Source organism: Corvus moneduloides, chromosome 14 (assembly GCF_009650955.1).
Source record: "Corvus moneduloides isolate bCorMon1 chromosome 14, bCorMon1.pri, whole genome shotgun sequence".
Lineage (NCBI taxonomy): Eukaryota > Metazoa > Chordata > Aves > Passeriformes > Corvidae > Corvus > Corvus moneduloides.
The window spans coordinates 20,520,601-20,541,867 of record NC_045489.1 but is presented as its reverse complement, the minus strand read 5'-3'; the positions used below and the strand labels follow the sequence as shown (position 1 = coordinate 20,541,867).

General features: G+C 62.4%; 2 protein-coding genes across 6 annotated transcripts; one reads left to right on the top strand and one right to left on the bottom strand.

Annotated features, from left to right (window-relative positions):
* Nucleotides 1–1,628: 1,628 nt before the first annotated feature.
* BMP15 (bone morphogenetic protein 15) lies at nucleotides 1,629–4,715 on the bottom strand. Its single transcript, XM_032124174.1, has 3 exons — nucleotides 4,003–4,715; nucleotides 3,730–3,939; nucleotides 1,629–3,248 (listed from the first exon to the last, which is right to left on the bottom strand). The coding sequence occupies exons 1-3, from the start codon at nucleotides 4,097–4,099 to the stop codon at nucleotides 2,473–2,475; spliced, it is 1,083 nt and encodes a 360-aa protein (XP_031980065.1). The 5' UTR covers nucleotides 4,100–4,715; the 3' UTR covers nucleotides 1,629–2,472.
* Nucleotides 4,716–7,069: 2,354 nt separating this feature from the next.
* LOC116450885 (protein Shroom4-like) lies at nucleotides 7,070–19,273 on the top strand. 5 transcript variants are annotated; one of them, XM_032123801.1, is made up of 11 exons: nucleotides 7,070–7,284; nucleotides 10,663–10,814; nucleotides 11,112–11,294; nucleotides 11,937–12,068; nucleotides 12,593–14,540; nucleotides 14,743–14,804; nucleotides 15,323–15,796; nucleotides 16,043–16,465; nucleotides 16,548–16,731; nucleotides 17,302–17,574; nucleotides 17,656–19,273. In XM_032123801.1, exons 1-11 carry the CDS (start codon nucleotides 7,159–7,161, stop codon nucleotides 17,923–17,925), a joined length of 4,227 nt encoding a protein of 1,408 aa, XP_031979692.1. In that variant the 5' UTR covers nucleotides 7,070–7,158; the 3' UTR covers nucleotides 17,926–19,273. The 5 variants fall into 5 exon arrangements, with proteins under 5 accessions (XP_031979692.1, XP_031979691.1, XP_031979690.1 ...); XM_032123800.1 differs by having other exon boundaries at nucleotides 15,230–15,796; XM_032123799.1 differs by having other exon boundaries at nucleotides 15,197–15,796.
* The last annotated feature ends 1,994 nt before the right edge of the window (nucleotides 19,274–21,267 follow it).

The following is a 21,267-nucleotide window of genomic DNA, read 5'->3' as shown; positions in this document are numbered from 1 at the left end:
GACCGACACACGGACTGGTGTGGGACCGCAGGGACACACAGATGAGTTCGCGTACTGGTGTGAGACTGTATAGACACACAGACGGACACACGGATACACATACCAGTGTGGGTCTGTATGGACACACGCACGTATGCTAGATGCGTGGACAGACACACATGTGGACAGAGGCATGGACACGTCCATAGGTGTGCACGTGCACATAGGGACATGGACATGCACACATATGCTCACGTACAGGTGTGCACACACCCGCACTGGAACACATGCACAAGCAGACTCGTGTGCACACATACCTCCACACGCACACGTGTACACAGCTGTGCACACACCCTTTGCATTTCCACGTGTCCATAGCACACAGAAATACACACACGCGCGCCTATGTACATCCACAGGTGTGCAAACCTGTACATACCCACAGGTACACTCACCCATAAACACACACAAATAAGCACACACTTCCCATACACATACACAATCATACACGTGCACACACACGCAGGGATACACCTGCAGGCACAGGTGCGGGCAGACACATGGGCATCATACAGATGTGCACCAGCAGCGTTTGGGCACAGTGGGCTCCTGGAGACCGCAGCACCCCTCATCCTGGGGACCCCTTTGGGCAGGTGGGGGCCAAGTGGCATCCAGGGTGTCCAGGGCTGGGAGCGTGCCCAGCTCCATGCCTTTTATCATCAATTGCCTGAATGAGTTAACACCACGTGCTTAATGATTGATAGGGATCAGATCTGTGAGCTTGCAAAAAAGGAGAAGACATTCCCCACTCATGACCAAGATATGGCTAACTGGGGACAAGGGGCAGAAGAGGAGCCTGGGGGTCTGTGGTTTCTCACTCTTCCAGGATGGGAAAGAAACTTCAAGGCTAGCAGAAAAAGGGAAGGATTGGAATTGACAGCACCCTGTCCAACAGCAAACACTCACAGGAAAAATAAAAGTGCTGAAACCTCCCCAAGGGACTTAGGCCAGCAATAACAGATGGGGCTAGACCTCAAGCAAGAGGAGACCCTGGCAAGAGCCATGAGCTGTGGAGTGACAGTGCCCCCAAGCTCTGGTGACAAGGATGATGACTGCCACCTATGCCTTGATGCTCAAAGAATGGAAATTTTGCTCCAGCACTGCAAACAGGGCATCATATCCAGCAACAGGCAGGTTTGCTTGCAGACACCTATCCAAAATAGCCCTGGCAGAGAAATGCTTTGGCCATGGTGACAGACAGCCCCAGGAAACCTGGCTCATTGCCCCTCCATGGTCCCCTAGGACTTGCCCCATACAGAGGGATGTAGGGCATCTCTTGTTCCCAGCCCCACGGAGGCAGTTGCCCGCAGCCACATCTGGTCCCCTCTGCACTAGGGCAGGTCTGTGCTCCAGTGGAGGCACTTCTCACAGGTCCCACTTGAACCAGCTGGGATTTACCCCCGCACCCAGCTCCTCCAGTGAAAGCCCAAGGGCAGTTGCACCGGGATGCAGCCTATCCCAGGGGGCACCTGCTGCACCCCAGGGACAGTGCAAGAACAGGCCAAGATGGTCTTTAGCAAAATCAATCAATTTATTTATTCACAGTCAAGCAATAAATAGAGGAAAGTCAGGCAGCAGGGGTGCTGAGAGCAGGACTGACTCTTCTGGGAACAGGGACGTGCCAGAAGCCCAGCAGAGCCCAAGGCCTGTGTGACAGCAAGAGTGCAAGAAGGCAGAGAGACATCTGCGACGGGAGTCTGATTTCTGGGATAGGATGAGACCTGAGCCCTGTTAGAGGGTAAGCCAAGGAGCTGAAGAACAAGTGTGTCAGAGGAAACAGCAGGCAGAGTCCAGCACAGGCAGCTGCCTTGGCCTCTAGCGCTGGAAGCAGAGATGGCAGCTCAGGTCCCTCCAGTTTTCCATAGCCCTTCCAGAGCAGAACTGCAGGGGAGGAGAGAGGCTTTCTCCCTCCAGCCAAAATTCTCAGCCCGATGAGATGCCTCTGCAGCTGAGACTAGAGAGGGATGGGGTGCTTGTGAGTTGGGGAGGAATGCCACAGGCAGGGTCACATCAGATCATGACACCACCAATGTGTCGAATGCAAGGCACAGAGACACCTGGACTTCTCACCCTCCCTGCCCTGGCTCTACCAGGAGACTCCCAGCCACCTCCTAAGAGCTTTGCACTCCAGTTTAAGGACACAGCTCATCTCTGAGAACATCAGGCCAAGCCCCTCTGCCCACCAAAACCAGGCAGCAGCCATGGGGGCTGCAGGAAGGACAGATGCCACGGGGCAATCACCCCAGCACAGGTTCCCGCCTTTAAAAATCCACAATTTACATAAAACTGTCACTGTAAAACCTCCCCACTGAGCAGCGCTGCATGGGGAGGGGAGATGAGCCAAGTAAGCCGCAGGCAGAGCAAGATAAACTCTAAAGTCCAGATCTGCAGGAAGAGGCAGAGCCCAGGGGTGATGTGCTGGGGCAGTGGAAATTACTGGCAGGTGCAGGACTCTGCAATCATATTCTCATATTCCTTGTACAGTATGCCTCCATTGGGCTCAATCATGAGGACACTGATGGGGCTGTAGCGGTAGGGCACACAGGAGGGCCGGGGCACACTGGCATCCACAAGCCGATGAACAAAGCTCTGTACCACAGCATGGCTGGGTGCATGGTAGTCATCACGGAGCAGGTAGGGACAGGTGCCCTTGCAGTAGCGTGGGTTGTAGCGGTGGGGAGCAATGATCCAGTGGTCCCAGCCCAGCTGTGCAAAGCTGACAGGGAAGGGGCGGAGGGAACAGTCACTCTTCTCCCCTCCCTGCTCCCGCAGGTAGTTGGGCAGGTCATGAGCCAACATCCCTGTATCACGCCGGTGTCGGTGGGGCTCTGCTGCTGGAGGTGCCAACTCTGCCTGAGTATCATTAAGGTAGAGAATAAGGAAAGGGTGGCTAGGGGCCACCAGGGCATCGTGGCCTCCTGCTCGGCCAGCACGCACACAGACATGCCGCAGTGCCAGGCTCCCCACGCTGCTGTTCCCCAGCACCAGGTAAGGGGTGACGTCAACTTCAGCCCAGCCATAGCGGGGACGGGCAGTAGGGCTGAGCAGCACCCTGGGTGCCTCGCTGGCTGCCACCAGCTCCAGAGCGCAGAGGAGGCGACCATGGGCCAATGACAGACTGGGGAGGTAGACCACAGTGGCTCTGAGGAGGTGCTCGGCCTCTGGCTGGCCCTCCAGGTGGTAGGTGAGGGCCTGCAAGTACCAGCGACCTGCAGGGAAGCAGTGACCGGTACCCCCTCAGCACAGTACAGGAGGCACTGTGCAGCACCCCTTTCTCCCATGGTGCTGCCACAGCCCCACACAGCACACTGGAGCCCGTGACAGCCATATGCCCCAGCACAAGGCAGAAGCTGCAGCAAACAGAAGACTTGCTAGTGGGGTGAAGGGCAAAGAGAGTCTGTAACATTTCTCATCCTCTGCATGAACACCACTAGCCTGGCACAGCATCAGGCAGGGTGGGAAGGGGAGAAGGGCACACAAGGGCCAGCGATGCATTTGCCCGTCTCACCCCTAGGGCAGAGCCTTGAACTCCTGCCAAGTGGAACCCCATGGCCAAGAGCAAGCAACCCCAGCCAGGACACTGTAGAGAGAGGGAGGAAACAGGCAAGAGACCTCGCCTTCAGAGCTCAAGCTCACCCTGCTAGCTCTGCTAAGCCCTCATACCATCCTTAGTGCCCACCAGCTGCTTACCTGCCCAAGGCTGACCCCCATGGGAACTGGCCTGGACCAGGCGGATGGTGTTGGTGCCCAGGCTGCGGCTGCGGCGGGGTCGGCCTTCGCGGTCAGCGGCACGCCGGTACAGATTCAGCATGTAGCGCAGGGGCTGCCCACTGGCTGGCCCCACTTGCCAGCCTGGGCTGCCTGGCACCCGCGTTTGCAGGGCCTGCAGGAGGGGCAGGGTGGGGACAGCAGGCAGGGAGCCGAGGGGCAGGGTGGGGACAGCAGGCAGGGAGCCAAGGGGCAGTGGGGACTGGTTTGCAGCCTGGGAAAGGGGCACAACAAGGAGGAGGAGGAGGAAGCTGGTGAAAGGGTAGGGCATAGCCATGATAGGTGAGTGCATGTTTGGGGAGGGAGCAGGTAAATGGGACAAGGTGGGGCTGGCCAGCAGAAGAATTAGGAAGACCTAACCTGCAGTCATGCTTCTCCCCACTTGAGAGGCAGAGCTGATTGTGGGCACCAGCAAAGGGATCCCAGGGTGCTGCCAGCTCCTATCAAACCAGGACAACCACACCAGCTGCTTCAGCTTGACACAGGAACAGAAAGGTGGGGGGATTCTGTATGCAAAATGGGGCACAATTCCAGACTAAAACCCAGACCAGGAACAAATCTAGCCAGACAGAGCCTGGCTATGGGGGCTGTAGAGGTGCTGGGGTAGGGGAGTGGGGTGAAGTGGGGTGGGAGAACCAGCTCACTCAGCCCACCTGCTCCTGGCCAGCCTCCTCCTACAGGGTAGGAGGTCCCTGCCCAGGCCCGTTTTAAAGGCATGGTCTCAATCAGCTTTTAAAGAGGCAGGAGCGCCCTGGGTCCCAGGGGAATGGGGCCAGAGCCTGAGAGGGTGCTTTCATGCAGTGAGAGTCCCTCCAGCTCCCTCCACTCTGTGCTGCCTCTCCAGCAGTGGCTCAGCACCTTTGTGCCCTTTGCTGCAAGCTGGTCTGCACTGCCCCAAGCAGGCACAGAGCCTGGGGTTCTGCTCCCCAACAGCCCCGCAGCACAGCCAGGCTGCCCAGTGCCTCACTCTACCCACCTGGCACTAAGGCAGGTGCATGAGCAGAGTGACCCTGAGCCCAGCAGTACCCCACTGTAGGCATCATCCTGTCATCACCATCAGCATGCCCACAACTTTGCCTACCTTGACCAGTTTCCAGGTCTTTCTGCTAGCACCAGCTCAAAGCCCAGAGGCTGCAAGCATGATGCCCACCCTCTTGCTGGCATGGGCCATTTGAGGCACTTTCCATACTGTGGACAGTGACTCCATGGTGCTTGCCTGGGAAAGGGCCTCTGGTGTGGGCAGCTGCAGTCAGTGCCACCTCCAGAGCCCCTGGTGTTGTGCTCAGACCCACAGTACACTGTTGCTCTCCTGCTGGGATGGAAGGGCCCAGGGGGTGGGCACACTGGTTGGGAACCACTGGTGCAGGCATAGGGACATGGGAGAGCTGGCGGGGGTTGTACTGGTGCCTGCTGCCCACCCTTCCTGGTGCCAGCTGGACACAGTGCTAAGGGCTGGGAGGGCTGTGTGGGGGTGTGCGTGGTGCTAAATGTGCTGTGGGGCCATGTGATGAGCCAGGGCACAGAGCCCTCTCGCCTGGTCAGGCAGCCCTGGTTACTCATTTGGGAAAGGGCACAAGTGGCAGATGAGCCAGTGAAGGCTGGGAAAAGTCAGGGCATGGCAGCAGCCAGTCATGGGGGGGCGGGGGGGGGGGCATGACAAGGCAGGTGGGAAGGCCATAGGGGAGAGCAGGAGATTCGGGTCAGGGGTGGACATGACAGCAGTGGACCTGTCAAGGCTGTATGGGGGGGTGGGGGGCATGCATCGCTCCTGGGTGGGCTCCAGTTCTACAAACAGCCCAGGTACCACTCCACCCTGCACCCTGTGACACGGGCACAAGAATGTACACATGTACTGGGCTGCCTGCAGCTGGGCTGTGCAGGGCGCAGGCAGAGTTCAAGGCAGGTGCTTGTGGACAGGGACTACCAAGAGAAACTTGAGACCCTTCCAGCACTGGGAATGAACAAGCCTAGAGTGGCTCGCCAGCCTGGCACTGCAAGCCGACCCTCCCGGGCCGTGGCAGGCAACCAGGGGCCGCAGGCGTTGCTTGCAGAGCAGAGCTTTCCAGGCCGGCTGTGCCGTCTGGGATGTCTGGGAAGGAGATGAGTAAGAGTCGTGGCCCCAGGCGGGAAGGGGAGGAGCAGGACTCTCGGGCTCCCCCAGGAATCCGTTCCGATCCACTCCCACCATCCTCGGCTGCCATCAGCCACCTCCTCCCCGTGCCTCAATTTCCCCCAAGCAGCACAGCTGCTCCTCTTGGGCCTGGCAGGGAAAAGACAAAGGTGAAGAACGGCCAAACTGCCATGCACGCCCTGAGGTGCCCGGCAGGATAGGGACAGGGTGGGGGCTGGCATGGCTGGGTCAGACAGGAGCCAGCAGCATGTGCTGGCCTGCAGGCAGTGGAGCTTGAGGCGCCAGTGTGACTGTGCGGTGGGGAGCTGGGGGGGCTGCATCACCCTACTGCCACCGCCTCGCAGCTGCATGAGTGCTGCTGAACTGCTGCCATGCCAGGCTAAGCTGTGCCGAGCTGGCCCTATTGGTGTGGGTTCCTGGTGGCACCATATTGTGCTGAACCAAACTGGGTCATTTTGAGCTGAACTGTGCATGGCCAAACTAAGTCAAGCCAGGCCAGGCTGTGCTGAGCTGAACTGTGCCAGCCCCGCTTGTCCAAGTCAACCAAGCTGAACTGCCCTGAGCAAAACTGGGCCAGGCCAAGTGGAGCTAAGCCAGATGAGGCCCGTGGTTGTTCTGTGCTGTACCAAACTTAGCTTGGCCAGCCCTGTGTCGTGTTGAGCTGAGCTGAGCCAAGCCAGAATGTGCCAACCCAGCTGAACTGCACCGAGGCATGCCAAGCTGAGCCATGCTGGGCCAGTTAACCCATGCTGGCCCCCTTGCCATCCCACACTGAGCTGAGCTGTGCTGTGTCATGCTGCACTGAAGTCTGCCAGCCTTCCATATCATGCCATACTGGACTGAGCTGGACAATTGAAATACGCTGGCTGGGCTGTACCAAGCTGAGCCAAGCAGCTCACTTCAGGTGCCTGGGCTAAAGGATGGCATGCCAAGCTACTGAGTAGAAAGATGCTGTGCTGTGCCAGTGTGTGCAGAGCCATGCCATGAGCTGTGCTGAGCCAAGCCATGCCGTGCCGTGCCGTGCCGTGCCGCGTCGTGCCGTGCCATGCCGAGCCGCCCGCTCGCCGGCCCCCCGCGCCTCATTGGCGGCAGCGGAGCAGTCCCGGTGCGGGCCGGCCCCGCCCCCCACTCGCCCCGCGCCGCTCAGCCCGGGCGGGCGGGGGTGTCATTTCCTCCACAGCTCGGGGCCGGGCCGGGATGGAGCTGTAGCTGTAGCCGCCATGGAGCGGGCCGAGGGCCGGCCCGGCGCCCCCCAGTACGTGCATGTGCAGCTGCAGGGGGGCGCGCCCTGGGGCTTCACGCTGCGCGGCGGGCTAGAGCACGGCGAGCCCCTCATCGTCTCCAAGGTAGGCACCGCCGGCACAGTCCCGCGTGGGCTCCGCAGCATCCCCCCGCGAGGGGCCTCCCGCCCGTGGCGGGACGCGGGATATGGGTGGACACCCGATGCGCGGCGGTGTCGGGGGTGCGGGGAGCCCCGGCCGCGGGGTCGCGTGTCATGGCGCGGCGGGACGGGGGCGGCCACTCGCACCCACGATCCCCGCGACCCTCCACTTAGAGCCGCGGGGAAAAGTGGGAGCGAGAGGGGCGGAGGGACAGCCCGGGCCCGGCGGCAGGAAGAAATTCCTCTGGCACATCCGTTGGGCTGGCGTCGGGGGCGGCCCCACAATTCCTCCCTCACGTCTTTCCCGGTCCCGTCCCACGGACCGTAGCTGGGGGAGGTCAGCCCCTTTTCGTGTACCCATCCGTCGGTGCCCCGCCCATGGGTGCCCCGGGCACCGGCCTCTGCGGGGACATTGAGGGCCACGGTGGGGAACCAGAGTCCGTCTCGTCATGCCCCGGCACCCCTGGAACGCAGGGACAGGACCGTGCCCGGGACTGGGTTGGCGCTGGGGTACGGTGCCGAGCGGGGCCCGACAGCAGCCGGGAGCGAATGCTCAGGGTGACCGCTGCGGCCCCGACGTCTCGCCACACAGAGGGTCACCGATTCCCGCAGCCCCCGCCAGCGCATCGCCCCGCGGGGAGACTCGCGGGGAGACCCGCAGGGTGCCGGGCAGCGGCCAAGGGAACCCCAATACCCACCCCTCCGCGGAGCCCGGACGGGGCCCTGTCACCGGGCGATTTGGCCGCCTGCCTGCCCGGTGTCACCGTCCTGCTGAGCCGCGGTGCGGCGGGCCGGGCTGGCGGCCCCGGGGCTGCTCCCTGCCTCGAGCCGGGCTGACTGCACCCCCGGGCCGTTCCACGCCCTCGGCGCGACGCGGGCAGCGCGGTCTGGCTGGGGGAGCTGGAAAAGTGGCTCCGGTCCCAGCCCTGCGCCCTGAGGTGGCTCCGCCGGCGGGTGGGGAGCCGGGCGCCGAGGGAGTAACTGCCCGCGTCCCGACTCGCTGCCGGCCCTCGGGGAGGAGGGTCCCCGTGGATCCGCCGGTTGCCGGAGGAGGGGATGGGAGGCGATGGGAGGGCTCGGGGATGTTCCCCACCACTTTTGAGAAGGAGGGTGGCTTGCGGGCCGCGGGGTGTCGGCCCCCGCGCTCCCCCAGACACGCCGCCACCGCGTGTGCTCGGCAGACAAAAGGGGCTTGTTCCAGCGCTCTGTGCATTCAGGGGAGGGTCCCCCGGGGCCATCGCTCCGCCGCTGCGGCCGGCCGAGGTGTGTGCGGAGAGGGGGCGGCCCCCGCTTGTGGCGCGGGGGGCCCGGGCCGGAAAGGGGAAGGGCGTCCCCGCACTTGGTGACAGAGTTTGGCCTCTGAGTCCACTCCGGGCGGGATCCGTTCCTGTGGCAGAGTCCCACGGCAGTGCTCACACGCTCTCTAAGCCTTCCATGGGGCTGCGAATGCCCTCTGGCACAGGCTCCCCCAATCCCCCGATCACGTCGGGGGCAAGGAGGGACGTTGGTGTGGGGCAGAGTGGGCACAGCTCTGGCACTGTTCTGGTTGTGACTTCTAAGACAATTTTCTCCTGAGACATTCCTGTGAGCCATCCGGTACCCGCCATGAGAGCCCAGAGTGAACTCCAGGGATGGTGTTGGGGAAGTGTCCTGGGCTGGCCCAGCCAGGCAGGGCAGCAGGCGGTGGGGTTTGGCCGCCAGTGCTGAGTTCGCTGGTGGCAAAGGCAGAACAAGGGGCTGTTTGTGCCAAATTTAGCTCCTGGCGAGTGATGCCAGGGCTGAGCCTGTCCATCCTGGTGCATGTGATGGCTCAGACGTGGGTGCAGACCTGGTGGTGTCCTGCAGTAGTGGGGACACCTTTCACCTCTGACTCATCCCCATCCCCATGGCCGTGGCAGGCAGGGCTGGGTGGGCACATGGCTGGACAGAGGACTGGGTGAAGGTGCAGCCTGCCTTGCATGCTCTGCTGGTGCCCAGTGGTGGGCAGCAGCATGGGAAGGGGTAAACCCAGGTGTTCCACCGACTACATGGTAGGACTGGGAGCCCTCACAGGCAGTCAGGGTCCCCTGCCAGGAAGGCGGCCCCATGGCTGACTTCTGGGTAGGAGGGCAGCCTGCCTGGACAGGCAGGCACATTGGTCTGTGCCCAGCCTGGGCATGGCATTGTGGTGCTGAGATCCCTGAAAAAATGGGAAAGCTGTCGGTTCTGGGCACAGCTGTGCCAGGCAGGGCCGTGGGGCAGTGGTACACTGGGCAGGAGGCTTGGCTGCCCCTGCCTTCCTCCCTCCTAAGGTGACGTGTTGTCCGGGGGTGGTGGAATGCCCCCTGAGCCCTGTCCAGCACTAGGGCTGGAAAGTGGTGCCCAGGGGCACATGCACGATGACTGACCTCCTAGGCCCTGTGTGCTCCCTGGCACTGGGGCCTGGCTGCTGCCCAGGCCGGCCCTGCAGGCACTGTGAGCAGAGCTCATTCCTTGGCCAGGCCTGGGAGCAACTGGGCAGGGTGGGTGCTGGAGCCTCAGCATGGGGCTAGGTTAGCTCAGCTCTGTGGGTAGCTGTAGGGTCTTGCCACATCCACGCTGGGCATGGGGCACCCTGGGTCCTGCCCCATGCACCTGCATGCCCTGTGCCACTGCCACCACGCAGCAGTTTCAGTCGCTTGCCAGCCCTGTAGTGTGATAGTCTGGACTTGGCGATCCCTGGCCATTGCAGTGGCAGGATGGTCAGAGATCAGTGCTGGCAATGGGCACTGTGCCTACCCCAGCTGGGCACTGCTCATCCCAGGGCTGCCAGCATTGCACCTACCGGCTAGGGCAGAGGGGATGGCCCAGGGTTTCACATGCTGGCAGCACCATGGCCCTGCTTCCTCTAAGCACAGCAGTACAGAGTGCCAGGTTCATTTTGGCCATGGGTGTCAGGGAGGGTAGGCATGTGCCAGGGCTCAGCACTTCCCCTACTGTTGTCTCCTATGGGCACATAGGGCGGGATGGCATCCTTTGGGCATCGAAATCATCACGGGTGCCCAGACAGGCTCAATGTGGGGTTGGAAGCAGTGGCAGGGGGCTGGCATCCACGCCAGACAAAGGGCCCTTGTGCTGCCTGTGCCTGCGGGGGAATCTGCTGGGATGGGACATTTTTCTTTCTCCCCCCTCCCCGATGCCCTTGCTCAGAAATTCATGTGACCAGAGAAGGGGGAGAGCCTGGCCCCGCAGATCTCTCTGTGGTGCCTGGGGCTCAGGCACCTTCTCCAAAGCCCCTTTCTCCCCTGACACACAGCGGCTGTGGAACATCCCCTGGGATATTCTGGGGGCCGTGCCCCCCTTGACGCCACTCTCTGTCACCCAGGTGGAGGATGGGGGCAAGGCTGCACTGTCCCGCCGGCTGCAGCCGGGTGATGAGCTGGTAAACATCAGTGGGACACCGCTGTACGGATCCCGCCAGGAGGCCCTGATCCTCATCAAGGGCTCCTACCGCACTCTGAAGATGATCGTTCGCAGGTTGGCAGTGCTGTGGAGGGGACACAGGGAGGGCCAGTGGGGTTTTACCTGCCTGGGGGACTGGCAGGAATGTGGAGGTGCCCTTGTCTCCAGCTTGGAGGTGCCCTTTGCTGGGACAGGGTGGGGAGCAGCCCCTTTGCTGCTGTCAGCACTCCCACTGGGTGGGGGTTCCCCAGCCAGCAGAACCAGGGCAGGGCATCGGGCTCGCCACCCCCTTGCTGGGCGGTAGCCTCAAGCGTGGCCGCTCCTCTCCCTTCCTGCCTGCCTGCCTCCTGCCTGCCGGCTTGCCTGGGAAAGGAAGGAGAGGCAGGGCTGGGCCTCGCAGTCCTCCCACCCCCCAACCCCTCCAACTGCATCCATTCCTATCTGCATCCTGACTGACTCCAGCTCCAGCAGCACTCAGGGGCAGGGACGGCGCAAGGGCACTGCCCAAGGGGCAGGGGTCCCGCGGGACTGTGCTGGGGCTCAGCATCATCCATGGTGAGTTTGGGGGTTCTGGGAAGTCCCTGTGCTGACCTCGCAGCTTGCCATTCTCCTCGTCTAGTCAGCAGATGCTGTGGCAGCACTGGGCACTTTGGAGGTACAGGAGGTGGCTTCTGACCAGATCTGTGCAGTGGCATGTGCTGGGGGGACTAGAGACTCCTGTGGAGTCTCCTGTGAGGGGTGGGACAGGGACCAGCACAGGACTCTTCCCAGAGACATGATGTGGCTGGTGCTTGCTGCAGATGCTGAGGGACAAATGAACAAGGGGGAAGGTCAGGGTTGCGGGGGAGACGCAGACGTGGCCCCAGTGTTCTTGGTGGAGCCAGTCCAGTCCTGGCAGGGACACTTGCCCTGCTCAAGGCATTGCCTGTGGGCTGTGCAGGGGCCATGTCCTCGGTCCCCTGTTGGTGTGGCAACAGGGATGCTGCAGTCTGGGGAGCCCTGGCCAGTTGGGTGAGCTTCAGGATCCCCGTGCCCAGTGCCAGGTGCTGGCAGGGCTGGACCCTCCTCGCTGCCGTCCCCTTTGGGCGGGCGCTGGCCTGGAGGGGACAGGAAGCCCCATAGGAAGTGACTTCAGCCCCGGTTCCTTGGCCTGGCTTCCTCCCCATTCTTGTCCTTTCCCGCTGTTGCTCTTGGCAGGAGGAGCGTGCCCGTCCTCCGGCCCCATTCCTGGCATGTGGCCAAACTTGCTGAAAGTCGCCCTGACATCCCCACCATGCACTGCCCGGCTGATGCCTTCAGCCTCTCCTGGCCCTCGGGGTGTGATGTCAGGTGAGGCCCTGGGGGCAGTTATGAGGCTGTGCAAGGGGAGGGGGCAGACGGGACACTCTCTTGGGTTGTGGTAGTGGGGGTGGCATAAGTGGTCACATACACCACTTTCGGGCATTGCTCCTCATCCTGCACTACCCTTTCCCCTGGCTGTTTACTCCCGGCTCCCGGCAGGAAGGGGCGGCGGCTCTGCTGGAGACAGCCAGGAGCTGCTTAGTCCCACTGCCCCCGCTGCCAGAGCTGGGAGGTCTTGAGTGGCTGGAGTCACACACACCCTGTGTTCCCTGTGCCTGCTCCCACTGCCAGTGCCAGGGAACCTTGGTGGTGGCCCCAAGCTGGGGGTGGAGGGCAGGTTGGGGCTGTGCTGCCCTGTGCTCTGTTGTCCCAGGGAGGGTGTATGTGTGGGGGTGGGCTCCTTGGGATCTCTGCGGAGCTGGATGGAGGGCGGCAGGTGCCTGTAACACTGGCGTGGGGCCAGGCAGCAGCAAGCTGTCCCTGCAGTGGAACCCACTGTCCTGGCACTGCAGCACTGACCGGAGCAGCTCCATCGGGAGCATGGAGAGCCTGGACCATCCCGGCCAGGCCTACTATGAAGGAGACCCCTCACCCGTTGACCAGGGCATGTACCACAGCAAGCGGGACTCGGCCTACAGCTCCTTCTCTGCCAGCTCCATCGCCTCTGACTGCGCCCTCTCTCTCCGTCCTGAAGAGGCCGTGTCCATCGACTCCAGCCTCCAAGGCCCCTGCAAAGCCTCTGACGGGCGCTACCTGACCACAGGGGCTGAGCCATCTGTCAGCCGGCACCCTGAAGCCTGGCGGGCACCTGTGCCCCCCCAGCCCCCTGTCAGGAGGGACAGCCTGCGGCCAGCCCCAGCTGGCAGAGGGGAGAGGCGCCAGGCCTCAGTGTCAGCGGACATGCTGCATGCCAAGGGCCGGTGGATCTCTGACACCTTCCTCTGCCAGCGGGATGGGGAAGTGGAAGTGGTGGGCAGGAGGACACTGGCGTCATACCCCACGAAGGACTGTCTCTCTGCTGACCAGTATTACATGCTGAGCTCCCACCCGGACCGATGCCCGGCTGAGCCACTCCTGGGGGAGAGCATGGAGTCTGATAATCAGCCATACCTGGATGACAGCATGCACCGAGTGCCCGATGCCATGACAGCAGGTGACAACCCTTTGCTGTCCCCTCTCAAGGGCCACATGTCACACCGGCACAGTGCTCCCGAGCAACTGCTGGCCTCCCAGCTCCGCTCCCTCCAGCTGGGCACTGGCAGCGGGCGAGCCTCGCCAGCCCCCAGTGGGCAACGCTGGACCTTGTCCCCGCTGCATCCTGAGGGCAGTGGGGGGGGAACCACAGGGGCTGCCCAGGACCCCCCACACTGCCCAGAGCCTTGCTGCCGCGCGCCGCCCTGCCGTTGCTGCCCTGAGCTGCAGCAAGCCTGTGGGCAGGATGGCCAGGGGGCCAGCCCAGCACTCAGCGCTGAGGGGCCAGGGGAGGAGGAGAGCCGGGGAGGAGCCCGGCGGGCTGGGGGTCCACCCCACCGCTCTGCTCAGATGCGCCGCCGCAGCGACCGCTTCGCCACCAGCCTGCGCAACGAGATCCAGCGGCGCAAGGCCCAGCTGCAGAAGAGCCGGGGTCCTGGTGCACCTCCACCTGGTGAGGAGCCAGTGGAGGAGACTGAGGAGCCTCCTGAGGGCAGTGTACTGGCAGAGCGACCCCCTGCCCTGCCTGAGTGTCTCAGCCCTGCACCGAGTGAGGACAGCAGGAACGCTGGCCGCTCTGGGGACCGGGGTATCTCCACCCTTGACCCAGTGCCAGCCCCTAAAGGGCCCCCGTCCCTTGAGCGGGTGGTGCCAACAGCCAGGGGCCGCTGGCGCTGGTCCCCAGAGCACAAGCTGCAGCCGCAGCACTCGCCCAGCCCCAGTGAACTGGAGGGATACAGCCAGGCCCCGGCGGCGCGCAGCTCCCCACCACAGGGCAGCGACGAGGCGGTCCTGCTGCCTTTCGCCGACCGCCGCCGGTTCTTTGAGGAGAGCAGCCGACCGGCACCACCCCGGCACAGCAAGCCGCCAGCAGGGAATCCTGGCGCCTTCCAGCCCCATGGCCCTGAGCACCGGGATGTCCGCCGCCTCTCCGTGGACCAGCCCTACAGCCCCGCCTCACCCAGCCGCCCTGGCTCTGCTGGCCCCTATGCTGAGTGCTGCCGGGAGCAGCCCCACTGTTACAAGCCACTGGGGAGGCCGGGGGAGCCAGATTACCTGCGGGGCTTCTCCTACCCCTGTGGGGTTCCCCTGTGCCCTGAGCCCTGCCGCTACTGTGGAGGGGACCTGTGCCCACCACCACTGCCCCGTGGCCACACCTGCCGCTGTCACCCTGTGCCCTGGGTGCGCTGCCCTGACTGCTGCTGCCCGGCCCCCCATCCCGGGCGAGAGGAGAGCGATGCCTGGCCCCCCCAGAGAGCTTTTGTCCCGGTGAGTAACTTGGCCCTGTGGGACTGTGCTGGGGAGCAGCACTGGCACCCCCTTGCACCCCTGGAATATGACCCTGGGTTGGGGTGCGGAGTACTGTGCCCAGTTTGGCCCTGCAGACCTCCTGCATGCCTTCTGCACCTGAATGGGGATGGGACAGAGGTGCTGAGGAGGGGGATTTCACACTCCCTCCTCCCGCAACCAGGAATTTCCTCAGGATGAGTGGGAACCACCTGCAATAACCAGGAAAGTCAGCCAGTCCATCAGGTGAGCCCATGCCAGGTGCCACGGTGCTAGGATGTGTGTGCCACTCATGTGTGTGGGGACTTCCGCCAGGGGGATGTGGGGACTGGCATGATTTTGATTGAGGATGTACAAAGTGCCTCCCATATTGCCTTGGCCATCCTTGGCGTGGTGCTCTTTGAGGCGGGAGGAGGCATGCAGGGCAAGGGAGTGTGAGGAGGTATCCACAGGTCCCTTACCCTTCCCCAGAGGTCTGGGGCCATCTCCAGGAGGCTGTGCCCAGCGGATGAGCCTGGGCTTCTCCCACCAGTGTGACTGGGTGGCTCGCTGGGGTAAATGAGGCAGGGCATGAAATGGGCCTGAACTGCCAGATGGGTGACTGTGTGCGGGAGGATGGGTGCTTCCTTCTCTTCTAGTGAGCTCTCCAGCTACCCACTGGGTTTCCCAAGGCTTGGCCCATTCCACACCTGCCTTGAGAGCACTGAGCCAGAGTGGCCACCCTGCTACCGGGCCACATCCACACACGACCTCTTGTGGGATAGTGACCGCCTGGCCCACACCACTGAGAGCCCCCTGGATCCGCTGCACCGCCCACTACGGGGCAGAGCCTTCTCTGAGAGCCACCTCAACCTGGAACCTGCCAGCCCCTGGGGCCGTGACCGGAAGGACCATTTCCGTGCCAAGCTGGACCCTCCCAGCATCTCCAAAAAGAAGGGCCCCCCACCTCCCCGCCCACCTCCCCCCAACTGGGAGAAGTACAGGCAACGCCGGGCATCCCAGCACCCACCAGATGGTGCTGGGCATGGCTCTGCCTTCTCTGCTGCCCCAATGCCAATCCGCAGCATTGCTGAGGCAGTGAGGGAGCGGTCACAGAGCCTCACCGGGGAGCGGGAGGGCCAGTCCTGGGGGCACACTGCTCGCCCTCCCGCTCCACCAGGTGCGTGGCCCCGACCTGAGCCCCCCAGATCACTCCGCAGGACTCCTGGGCCTGATGCTACCAACGCTGAGATTTTCAGGCAAGTGCTGCCATGGCATGGGGGTGGGAGTGAGGCTGCAGGCACTGCCGGGACACACGAGGGGGCTTTTGTGGGCCCTTGTACCCTGTGTCAGAGCATCCTAATCCACCCCTTGGAGCACCCTGTGGGGGTATTTTATGTTGTGGGGTGTCCCTGACCTCTTTACCTGGGATGGCCATTGCCTTGAGTGTCCATGTCCCCACGGGTGGGCAGGGGACCTGACATGCCCTGGGTGGGTGTTGGCAGGTTGTCAGGAGCTGGGGAGAAGCGGACAAAGATGAAGCAGTCCCGGGAGATGGAGGAGCAGCCCCAAAGGCTCATCCAGAGCCAGGAGCAGGGCTGTGCCAGTCCCCGTGGGGTGGGTGAGTGCTCACTGTCCCTGCATTGTGGCCCTGGCCCTGCTCTGCCGGAGGCACTCAAGCCCAGTTCTGGGGCAGTGGAGGGAGTGAGCTGCCAGGGCAGCCGGCCCCACACCCGCTGTATGGACTCCGAGGAACTGCTGTGGGACGTGGCTGTCAGGGACCATTCCCTGGCCAATGTCCTGGCCCCCTTGGCTCCCCCTGGCACCGCCACTGAGGTGATGGGTGAGCTGCTGATGGCAGGGGAGCGACAGGCCTGGCGGAAGTGTCTCCAGCAGGACTGGCATGTGGAGGCTGTGGCACAGGACAGGTAGGGCTGGCATGGCACCGGGCCCCATGCCAAGGGCAGGCTGACACCCCCAGTCCTTATCTCTGTATCTCTGTCTACCCAGGCAAGGTTTTGAGCCCATCTCGCCGCCTCCCAGGAGTGCTGCCAGCTCCAGTTCCTTCCCAGTGCACTACGGTGTTGCAGTGGGCAAAGCTGAGCCACCCAACAAGGTGAAGGTGCTGCCGGAGGTAGTGGAGGGGAGCTTGGAGGATGAGGAGGAGGTGGACCACGAGCTGGTGGAAAAGAAGGTACAGACACTGCTGGGGACAATGCCCTCAAGGTTCCCCACTGCCCTTGCCAGGTGCTCATGGAGACTGGGGGCATTTCTGGATGCTCAGAGGGACTGAGACATCATTGGTTGCTCATGGGAACTGGGGACATCACCAGGCACTCATGGGCACGGGGGTCGTTGCTGGATGCTTGCGGGGACCAGGAACATTGCTATATGCTCACAAGGGGCTGGGACATTGCCAGATGTCTGCAAGGACCAGGGGCATTGTCAGCTGCTTGCGGGACCTGAGAGTCTCACCAGATGCTCACTGGGGACCAGCGGCATCTCCAGATGCTGAGTGCTTGCAGGGACTGGGATGTTCCCAGATGTCCACAGGGGCCGGAGGCATCCATTAAGTGCACAGGGAGTCTGAGACATTGACAGATTCTTGTGGGGACTGGGAATTGCCAGTAGCTCGTGGGAACCAGTGGTACCACAAGGTTCTTGTGTTCTGTGGGTCCCAGCACAGCACCCCTACACCTCTGTGCCAGTCCCCCGATCCCATGGGAAGTGGCCCCAGTTACCCCTGACCCCTTTGCTCTGGCAGCTGCAGCTGATCGAGAGCCTGAGCCGCAAGCTGGTGGTGCTGCAGGAGGCACAACGGGGGCTGCAGGAGGACATTAGTGCCAATGGGGCACTGGGTGAGGATGTGGCTGCCCGCCTGCAAGCCCTCTGCACCCCAGGGGAGTTCGACAAGTACCGCCTCTTTGTGGGCGACCTGGACAAGGTGATCAACCTCCTGCTCTCCCTCTCGGGGCGCCTGGCCCGGGTGGAAACTGCCCTGGGCAGCCTGGGGCCGCACGCCCCTGCTGAGGACAAGGTGAGCATGGGGCAGGGGACCCTCACCCATGAGGTTTTGGGCTGTGGGATGCCCTGCCAATGCCAGCCATCTTCTCCACAGCTGGCCCTGCGGGAGAAGCAGCGGCTGCTGGTGGCACAGCTGGAGGATGCCAAAGAGCTGAAGGAGCACGTGGGGCGGCGGGAGGAGGCAGTGGGTGCCATGGTGGCACGGTACCTGCCTGCTGAGCAGCTCCAGGACTACCAGCACTTCGTCAAGATGAAGTCAGCCCTCATTGCTGAGCAGCGGGAGCTGGAGGAGAAGATCAAGCTGGGCCAGGAGCAGCTCAGGTGCCTGCGTGAGAGCCTTGGCCAGGCCTCCAAGGGCTGCTAGCCCCCTACCCAGCTTCCATCTGGGATCCTGGCTGTGGTCCCAGCTTGCTGCCAAAGTGGATCCAGCCCCTTGTGGGCTCTCCCTGTGTCTGTCCATCTGTCCAGCCCCTGCCTTTTATTTATTTTTCTGATTTACCAAGCAGGGGCAGGGTTGCCAGTCCAGCACAGAGCTGTCATGGGCTCTGTGGCCACTCAGCAGCCTGTGGCCCAGCAAGACTAGATGGATGGATGCTACCACCACCCTCATGGGTCTTTCTGTGCCCATGGGGTCCTTCCAACTTGTCCTGGATGCCAGTGCCTATCTTGTATCCGGTGCTGCACCACATGCCTTAAATACGCCCCAGCTACCCTGGGGCATATTCATGCAGCACCTGAAAGGGTTAAATCATGCTCGCCCTCTGTCACGTCTATTTGTCCAGCTCTGTCCATCTGTCCGGTGGGAGCTGAAGGAATTTCAGCCCCAGCATCCTCTTCCTCCCCATTGTGTCAGAAACAATGGCCCTGGCCAGCAGGTTCTTAACCCGCTCCCTGCTGGCTTAGGGACCACAGGGGGCCAAGGTGAGTGCCAGTAGGTGCTGTGCACCCATGTCTTGGGATGGTACCCTGCCAGGGCATGGGGTTCCGGGATCAGTACACTGAGGCCTGCAGCTACCCTCTGTCAACAATGCTGTCGGCATGGAGACAACCGGGCCTCATCCAGCACTCACCTGCAGCTTCTAGCCCAACACCAGGAGTGATTAATAGAGGAAAAACCACATTAAGGACAAAACGGGGCACTTGTCCCCTCCTCTGTGCTGCAACAGCCCCAAATAGCACTTAGATGTCACCCCCCGCCACTGTCCACCTGTCTCCATGGCATGAGCAAGTGCCTTGATACTGATTTTGCACAGGGGTTTAATGCAACCAGCAGGAACTTGGGGCAGGGAGGTAAACGTTTTGGGGAGGCAGGTGGGCTGCAGCGCTTTGGGGTGGCTCCATAGCTGGACCACCCAGCCCCAGGGTGCAGGCAGCAACTATGCCTGCCTGTGTGCCCCAGCAGCAGCCCCCTTGTGTTGCTGCCCCTGCTCTGAGCTACCCTTAGCCTGTTAAACACTACACCCCACACCTGCCTGGCTGTACTGTCAGGTGGTGCCTGGCAGGTGGGGTCCTCAACATTCCCTCTATCTCAGCCACCCCCAGGATCATTGCTAGGACCAAAGATTGCACCCACTGGGGGCCACGCTGCTCTCATGGTGGGGTTCAGCAGGCCTGCACAGGGCCCTGTGCTGGAGGAGCTGCCAGCGCCTGCATGTTACTGTGTGCCATTGTACCTCTCACAGTAAAGCAGCAGGAGCTGCACATCTGTCCCAGTTGTGTCTCGCATGGTTTGTCCCTGGGCCCCAACAAGTGGCACCGGAGCGGAGAGGGGGTAATTGCTCCAGCTGGGATGAAGCAAGCCGTGGCAAGCTCTTGGGAGCTGAATGCCCCCGTGGCAGAGGGGGCACCTGAAGTGCAGCTGTAGGCAGGGTGTCTTCTGCGCCCAGTGCTCCTAGGCTGAGTTGAGGCATGGGTCAGTGCCTGGACCCTTCCCCAGGGATGCATGTACGGGTCACAGCACTTGGATAGTGGATGCAGCGTTTTCCCTGGCAATTTGCTAGGGAATCGATGCCAGAGCTTTTGGGGCAGCCCCGGGGAGGGGGTGGCCATTCCCGGGGGGTTGTCGCAGTGCTGGTGCCGAGCCTGTTCCGGGGTGCTCCGATTCACCGCGGTACGGCAGGGTGGTGCCCAGTGCCTTCCTTGGGGACTCCTCTGCTCGCGGTCGCAGGGAGCGGCCGGGGCACCCCGCGCTCGCGCCCCCACTGCTCGGGGCAGCGCAAGGGCGGCGGCGGCCGCTGGGTGGCGCCAGTCCCCGGGCGGAGCACGCGCGTGCAGGTGGGTGCGGGAGCGCAGGTGTGCGCGGGCACGCGCGCGGAGGCGGGCAGAGGCGCGCGGCGGCGTGCACGTGCACAGGTGTTGGGACGGGACGCCGGGGGTGCTCCAGTGCGAGTCCGTGCGTTTGAGCACAAGTGCACGGGGCGGGTGTGAGTGTAGGCGAGTGCACAATGGGATACACACGTGCACGCGCATGGGAGCGTGTCAGCGCGTGGCCGGAAGCACGTGGAGGGCGAGCATGTGGCTGCGCAGGGGATACAGGCATAAGCATGTCAGTGCACGCCAGTGGACACATGTACGCACAAGTGGATGTGTGCACATGCATGTGAGTGCACACAGCTGAACACTTACATAGGTGAATGCATGCACACGCCTGTGAGCACACATGTTCACACAGTTGAACACATGCCATATGCGTGAGCGCGTGTGTGCAGGGCACAGGGAAGGGCACAGCCCCATGCTGCTGCTCACAAGCACTAGTGGTGAGTGACTGCACATGCAAGTGCACACACACACACGGGGGAACTTGTCCTACGTATGATGTGCACATGTGAATGCATGCACGTATGTGTGCACATGCAAGTGAGCAAATGCACACATGGGTGAATGCATGCAAGTGTGTAAGTGTGAATTCACAGGGCTTCTTGTGCAAGCCCTTGCATATGGATAACTGCAGGCACAGGGAAACTGTGCCCCATGACCCATTCAAAACCCCATTGCTCCTCCATCCAGCTCCAGCTGCTGCCAGGTAGGACAGTTGGCCCAAGGCATGGCGGCGTGGCCAGGTTGCTGGGTACTGGGGCCCTCAGTGCTGGATGAGGGCATGGCATGGGGTGTCCTGGGGATCCCTTTGTGGGACCCCAGAGGAGATGCATGCTAGCAGGCCCATCGTAGTATTCAGAGTCCTAAGTCTCCCAGAGGTGCAAAGAGAACCCACAAAGGTGGCGTAGCCCCTGGCCTTGGCGTCTGTCTCCCCATCGTGATGATCTCTCAATTTTACAGATCCCAGATCTGTCCCACAATATGCTATATACCTGAGCTGGGGAAGGATGAGGACATGGCAGGTAGTGATGTTTTAATGAGAGACCCCTGCCACATGTGGGAGATGGGGAATCCTGGAGCATAAAAGTCCAAACCCCATAGTAGGTCCCCCTCACTCCCACAGTCCATTACAGCCCAAAAGGCAAGGCCATGCGTTGGGAAGGGACAAGAGAGCCCTCCCTGTCCCCGGGCTGGGACAGCATGGCCCAGCAGGAAGGGGGGGATATGGGGCTCTGCCAGCATGGAGAGCCCAGAGCAGCAGTGGGTGAGAGATGAGCACAGGGGCCCATGGGACACTGTGGAGTGGAAAGTGAAGCCAGATCCTCTCTCCCTAGACATGGACTGTTTGGCGGCACATCCCCATGTGTGCATGCATGTGTGTGTGCTCCAA